Consider the following 7493-nt stretch of genomic DNA (forward strand, 5'->3'; position numbering starts at 1 on the left):
TGAGATCCATCCAATGGGGTCTGATCTATTGAGATCCATCCATGGGGTCTGATCTATTGTGATCCATCTATGCCGGTCTGATCTATTGAGATCCATCCATGGGGTCTGATCTATTGAGATCCATCTATGGGGGTCTGATCTACTGAGATCCATCCATGGGGTCTGATCTACTGAGATCCATCCACGGGGTCTGATCTATTGAGATCCATTCATGGGGTCTGATCTATTGAGATACATTCATGGGGGTCTGGTCTACCACGATCCCATCCCACACAAGGGAACATGGGAAGACATGGGGGGCACAGGGAGATGTTGTGGGGTTAGGGACCTCATAAGGGGACGCATGAGGACATAGGGAGGTATGGGGATATGAGAAGATGCTGGGGGGTGAGGGACCTTATGAGGGACCATATGGGGACATGAGAGGACATATGGGGACATGAGGGGCCATATGGGGACATGAGGGGACATGAGGGGCCATATGGGGACACAGAACCCCCTCAGGACCCCCAAGAAGCCCATGGGGGGAGGTGTGTGCACACAAGTTGGGCCACGTCCGCCCCACGGCGACGGCTCTTTGGCGCAGCACCCGGAGCTGTGGAGCTGTGGGGTTGGGCCCAACCAGTTCTCCCAGTTCCACCACTCCCATCTGGCGCTAATTAACTCTAATTACCTCATTATCCCTCAGGCCAAGGCTGGACCCGCCGGGACCTGCCACCCACAGCCAGCAGCCCCATAGTCCCTTCTGCCCCCTCTTTCCTTCCCCTCTCGCGACCCACAGCGGTGGGGAGGGGATGTGGCCCCACTTCGGGTTGTCCCCATGGGTGTGATGAGACCGTGGGTGGCCCCGGGGTGACACAAGGAGGGTGACAAAGTGGGTGGCCCCGAGGTGACACAGTGGGTGGCCCTGAGGTGACACAGTGGGTGGCCCCGGGGTGACACAGGGGTGCTTTGGGGACACGGTTGAGGCGGGGATGGAGGAGCTGGGAGGTGGAGCTCAGGGGTTGTGGGAGGTGGCCACACTGGAGAATGGTGGGGAGGGGGCACAGGGGGGTGGGGGCACGGGGAGGACCCCCATGGGCATGTGGGGCACATCGTCATGGGCATAGAGACCACATCTCCATGGGCATATGGACCACATCTCCACCAACATACTGACCAGACCTCCATAGACACATGGATCAGAACTTCATGGACACACGGACCAGACCTCCATCCACATTTGGATCAGAACTCCATAAACACATGGACCAGAACCTCATGAACACGTGGACCAGACCTCCATGAACACAAGGACCAGAACCTTATGAACATAAGGACCAGAACCTCATGAACACAAGGACCAGACCTCTACAATCAAATGGACCAGAACCTCATAAACACAAGGACCAGAACCTCATGAACACACGGACCAGAACTTCATGGGCTCACTGACCAGAACCTCCATGAACACAAGGACCAGAACCTCATGGACACAAGGACCAGAACCTCACAAACATAAGGACCAGAACCTCATGGACACAAGGACCAGAACCTCATGGACACAAGGACCAGAACCTCACAAACATAAGGACCAGAACCTCATGAATACAAGGACCAGACCTCCACATTCACATGGACCAGAACCTCATGAACACAGGGACCAGAACCTCATAAACACAAGGATCAGAACCTCATGAACACACGGACCAGAACCTCATGAATACAAGGACCAGAACCTCACGAACACAAGGACCAGAACCTCATGGACACATGGACCCCCCCTCCAAAACCGTGCTCAGTCCTCAAAAAAAAAAGCCCCCCACCATTTTATTCACAGACAACTCCATTGGGGGACCCCAATACTGACCCCTACCCACCCCTGGGGGGGGTCGCATGTCCCGGTACTCGGACCGGCCGACTCCGGAAGGACCCCCATCTTGGGGACAAGGGTTGGGGGGTGGGATATGGGGTGGGATGTAGGGGGGCTTGGGGGGGTTCAGTTCCTTCTCATGGTGTCATGGATCCATTGGGTGTACTTGCAGAGGTTGACGTAGACTCCAGGTTTTTGGGGGTCCCCGCAGACACCCGGACCCCATGAGACGATGCCCTGCAGACGCCCGTCACATACGAGGGGTCCCCCGGAATCTCCCTGATGGGGGGAAGAAAAGAGGGGGGGGATGATGCTTTTTGGGGTTGGGATGGGGGTCTCAGAGTCCCATAGGATCTCTTCAAATATGGGGTCATAAAACTGCTCCAAATTTGGGGTCGTTTTGGGTTGTAAAACTGCCCCAAATTTGGGGTCGATTCAGGTCATAAAACTGCTTCAAATTTGGGATTGATTTGGGTCATAAAACTGTCCCAAATTTGGGTCTGTTTTGGGTCATAAAACCGCCCCAAATTTGGGATCGATTCAGGTCGTAAAACTGCCCCAAATTTGGGGTCGTTTCAGGTTGTAAAACTGCCCCAAATTTGGGAACGATTCGGGTCATAAAACTGCCCCAAACTTGGGACTATTTTGGGTCATAGAACCACCCCACTACCCCAAATTTGGGTCTGTTTTGGGTCACAAAACCACCCCAAATTTGGGTCTATTCCAGGTCATAGAACCACCCCAAATATGTAACTATTTAGGGTCACAAAACCACCCTACCACCCCAAATTTGGGTGTGTTTTGGGTCATAGAACCGCCCCAAATTTGGGTCTATTTCAGGTCACCAAAGGCGACGCGCGAGATTGGGACTATTTTGGGTCACAGAACCACCCCACCACCCCAAATTTGGGTGTGTTTTGGGTCATAGAACCACGTGAAATTTGGGTCTGTTTCAGGTCACAAAACCACCCCAAATTTGGGACTATTTTGGGTCATAGAACCACCCTACCACCCCAAATTTGGGTCTGTTTCGGGTCACAAAACCACCCCAAATTTGGGACTATTTTGGGTCATAGAACCACCCCACCACCCCAGATTTGGGTCTGTTTCGGGTCATAGAACCGCCCCAAATTTGGGTCTGTTTCGGGTCACAAAACTGCCCCAAATTTGGGTCTATTTTGGGTCAAAGAACCACCCTACCACCCCAGATTTGGGTCTGTTTCGCATCATAGAACCACCCCAAATTTGGGTCTATTTCGGGTCACAAAACCGCCCCAAATTTGGGACTATTTTGGGTCATAGAACCACCCCACCACCCCAAATTTGGGTCTGTTTCGCATCATAGAACCGCCCCAAATTTGGGTCTGTTTCGGGTCACAAAACCACCCCAAATTTGGGACTATTTTGGGTCACAGAACCACCCTACCACCCCAAATTTGGGTCTGTTTCGCATCATAGAACCACCCCAAATTTGGGTCTATTTCAGGTCATAGAACCACCTCAAATTTGGGACCCCCCCCTTCCACCCCCTGCCCCGATCCCTGCTTTGCTCCTCACCCACCTGGCAGGAGTCGGCGCGGTTGCGGTGCTCCCCGGCACACACCATGTTGGAGGTGATGGAACCCGGGTAGATACGTCGGCATCGCTCCTCCGGGACGATGGTGACCTTGGCACAATGGAGGTCCTCAGGGAAGGTGACTGGAGGTGATAGAAGACATGGAGTCACTAAGGGACCCCCAACCCCTATCCACGGTCTATAGGGATATAACAAGGTCTATAGGGATATAACAAGGTCTATAGGGATATAACAAGGTCTATAGGGATATAACAAGGTATATAGGGATATAATAAGGTCAACCAAGGATTGTAGGACCTTCAACCCCCTTGGTCTATAGGGATAAAGTCAATCAAAGGTTGTAAGACCTCCAACCCCCTTGGTATATAGGGATAAGGTCAAACAAGGGTTGTACGACCTCCAACGCCCCTGGTCTATAGGGATAAAGTCAATCAAAGGTTGTAGGACCTTCAACCCCCTGATCTATAGGGATAAGGTCAACCAAGGGTTGTAGGACCTTCAACCCCCCTGGTCTATAGGGATAAGGTCAACCAAGGGTTGTAGGACCTCCAACGCCCCTGGTCTATAGGGATAAAGTCAATCAAAGGTTGTAAGACCTCCAACCCCCTTGGTCTATAGGGATAAGGTCAACCAAGGGTTGTACGACCTCCAACCCCTTTGGTCTATAGGGATAAGGTCAACCAAGGGTTGTAGGACCTCCAGCCCCCCTGGTCTATAGGGATAAGGTCAACCAAGGGTTGTAGGACCTCCAACCTCCCTGGTCTATAGAGATAAGGTCAATCAAAGGTTGTAGGACATCCAACAAGCAATCCATAGGGGGGAGGTCCATCAAAGGTTGTAGGACCTCCAACCCCCCCAGTCTGTAGGGTCAACCAAAGGCTGTAGGACCCCCATCCCTTCAATCTATGGGGAGAAATCAACCTGAAGGCCGTAGGGTTGCCCACCCTATCTACAAGAAAACGGGTCTCGTACCTTCAGGGCTGGTGGTGGACCCCCATCCTGAGATCTGACAGGTCATTCCGGGCTGGGGGCAATTAAAAGCCAAAGGTAAAGGCTTGACGTGCTCGTTAAGGCGGGCGGGCTGGAGGAGTTTAATGAGCATCAGATCCCCATCTTTGGTGGCCGGGTCGTAACGAGGATATGAGATGGCTTTGGAGGACAGACGGCGCTGCTCCGTGGAGTGGGGGTCCCGGTGACCACGGCCCCCCAGGCGGACATTGAGGTGGCTGGAGAGGGAGGGAGGGAGGGGGAGAATGTTAGGGGGGGTTGGAAAGGGTAGAGTTGGGTTATTGGGGGATGTATTGGGGGAAAAAGCGGAGAATTTGGGGTTATTGGGGGAAATATTGGTGGGGAAGGGTAGAGTTGGGTTATTGGGGGATGTATTGGGGGAAAAAGGGGAAATATTGGGGTTATTGGGGGAAAAAGGGGAAGAATTGGGGTTATTGTTGGATATATTGGGGGAGAAAGAGGAAATATTGGGGGTATTGGGGGAAAAAGGGGAAAAATTGAGGTTATTGGTGGATATATTGGGGGAAAAAGAGGAGAATTTATGGATATATTGGGGGGAAAAAGAGAGAAGTGAGGATATTGGGGGATATATTGGGGGAAAAGGGGGAAATATTGGGGTTATTGGGGGAAAAAGGGGAAGAATTGAGGTTATTGGGGGAAATATTGGGGAAAAAGGTTAAGAGTTGGGGTTATTGGTGGAAATACTGGGGTAAAAAGGGGAAGAATTGAGGTTATTTGTGCAAATATCGGGGGGAAAAAGGCAGAATTGTGGTTATTTGTGCAGAAAAGGGCAGAGTTAAGGTTATTTATCCAAATATTGGGGGGAAACAGCAGATTTAAGGGCATTTTCAACCCAGTGAGGGGCAGATTTGGGGTTATTTGCCCAAATATTGGGGTAAAACGGCTGATATAAGGGATTTTCAGCACAGAGAGAGGCAGATTTGGGGTTATTTGCCCAAATATTGGGGAAAAAATGGCAGATTTAAGACATTTTCAGCACAGCGAAGGGCAGAGTTAAGGTTATCCATCCCAATACTGGAGGAAAATGGCCAAATTAACCCCCAAAACTGGTTGTTTTTTGTTGGTTTTTGGCCCCAAAACTGGGGGGAACCCAATGGAGACCCCCCTCCCCATCCCTCCTACCCAGGGACGTGGCAATGGGCGGCCGTCAGCACCCAATTCCGGGCCACCAAAGTCCCCCCACAGATGAATTTGTCCCTTTTGAATAGAGCAGCTTGCCAGGGCAGGTCACACGACGTCCCCTCGATCACCCACAGGACGTTCCTCGAGGCTGTGGGGACAGATAGGGGGGATATGGGTCACCATGGGGTCCCCCATTGCCATCATTAGGGGGATGTTGATAAGCGATGGGGACATGATAGGGGATGAGATGGGTCACCATGGGGTCCCCCATTTGCCCATTAATACTGGGACGTTGAAATAATTCGGGAACCAGATAGGGGATATGTCTAACCATGGCGTCCTCATTGCCATCATTTAGGGGGAAACGCTGATATAATCGGGGGACAGATAGGGGGGATAATGGGTCACCATGGGCCCCCATTGCCATCATTAGGGGGAGACAGCTGATATAATGGGGACCAGATAGGGGGGATATGGTTTCACAGTGGGTCCCCTCATTAGCGCATCGATTAGGGGGACGCTGATATAATGGGGACAGATAGGGGGGATATGGGTCACCATGGGGTCCCCCATTGCATCATTAGGGGGACGCTGATATAATGGGGACAGATAGGGGGGATATGGGTCACCATGGGGTCCCCCATTGCCATCATTAGGGGACATTGATATAAATGGGGACAGAATACGGGGGGATATGGGTACTGTGGGGTCCCCAGTTAGCCATCATTTAGTGGGAGTCTGATATAGATTGGGGACAAGATAGGGGGGATATGGGTCACATGCATGGGGTCCCCATTGTCCTATCGATTAGGGAACATTGAATAACGGGGACAGATATCGGGGGAATATGGGTCACCATGGGGTCCCCCATTGCCATCATTAGGGACGTTTGATTATAACTGGGGACAGATTAGGGGGGATATGGGTCAACCCATGTGGGGTCCCCATTGCCATTCATTTAGGGGAACGCTGATATAATGGGCAGACAGAGTAGGTGGGGATCATTGGTAACCAAAATGGGTCCCTCATATTGCCATCAGTTAGGGGGGATCGTTGATATATATGGGAATGAATAGGGGGGATAATGGGTCACCATCGGGGTTCCCCCATTGCATCATTAGGGGGACGCGCTGATATAAGGAAGATTAGGGGGGATATGGGCTCACCAATGGGGTCCGCCATTGCCCATCATTAGGGGGACATTTGAATATAATGGGGACAGATAGGGGGGATATGGGTCACCCTGGAGGTCCCATGGGGAAGATGAAGGGGGCTTGAGGTGGAAATGGTGGTCTTGGATGTTGGTATGGGGGGGGTGAATCATGAATTCAGGGTGGTCCTGAGGTTGGCAATGGGGTCCAATTGGATTGTGGGGGGGGGGTGTCCATGTGGATGTGGGGACGGGGTCCTATGGAAATGAGGGGTGATCCTCAATGTGGAAAACAGGGGGGTCCTGTAAGATTATGGGGGGGTCTGAGGTGGCCATGGGGGTCTCATGGGTGTGTATGTGTGTGTGGGGGGTGGTCTCATGTATGTGGGGGATCCTAATGAGGAAATGGGGGGTCCTGTGGATGTGGGGGGGTCCCAGGTGCCCATGGGGGGGGTCTAGAAATGGGGGGAGGTCTGTGAAGTGCCCTGGGGGGGGGTTCTCTCCTACCTGCAGTTCAGCACCAAGGAGCCAGGATGATGTGGGTATCTTGCATGTCCGAAGGGGGGCAGCTGTGGGGCATAAAATTGGGGTGGGTGGAGGTGGGGGGGGGGTCCAGGTGGGGGTCGGGTGTGTGGGTTCAGGGTTGTGTTGGGTGGGTCAGGGTGAGGTTTAGGGGTGGGAGGAGGGGAGAGGGAGGGAAAGGAGTAGGAGAGGGGGAGGGAGGTTGGAGGGGGATGGGCGAAAGGGAGAGGGACAGAAGGGAG

At 52.6% G+C, this 7493-nt stretch overlaps 1 protein-coding gene across 1 annotated transcript; it reads right to left on the reverse strand.

Moving 5' to 3' along the window:
* Positions 1 to 1351: 1351 nt before the first annotated feature.
* LOC107307352 (kallikrein-8-like) lies at positions 1352 to 6761 on the reverse strand. The gene is made up of 5 exons (XM_032441771.1): positions 6746 to 6761; positions 5580 to 5742; positions 4401 to 4654; positions 3414 to 3550; positions 1352 to 2131 (listed from the first exon to the last, which is right to left on the reverse strand). The coding sequence occupies exons 1-5, from the start codon at positions 6759 to 6761 to the stop codon at positions 1979 to 1981; spliced, it is 723 nt and encodes a 240-aa protein (XP_032297662.1). The 3' UTR covers positions 1352 to 1978.
* Between the last annotated feature and the right edge of the window lie 732 nt (positions 6762 to 7493).

Source organism: Coturnix japonica, unplaced genomic scaffold (genome assembly GCF_001577835.2).
Source record: "Coturnix japonica isolate 7356 unplaced genomic scaffold, Coturnix japonica 2.1 chrUnrandom557, whole genome shotgun sequence".
In the NCBI taxonomy this organism is placed as follows: domain Eukaryota; kingdom Metazoa; phylum Chordata; class Aves; order Galliformes; family Phasianidae; genus Coturnix; species Coturnix japonica.

Excerpts from the sequence above, each read along its gene's own strand:
- LOC107307352 (XM_032441771.1), bottom strand. Across the intron at positions 4,655-5,579 it reads GCCCATTGCCACGTCCCTGG|CCACCTCAATGTCCGCCTGG; the intron begins GTAGGAGGGATG and ends CTCCCTCTCCAG. Across the intron at positions 3,551-4,400 it reads GTCCACCACCAGCCCTGAAG|TCACCTTCCCTGAGGACCTC; the intron begins GTACGAGACCCG and ends TATCACCTCCAG.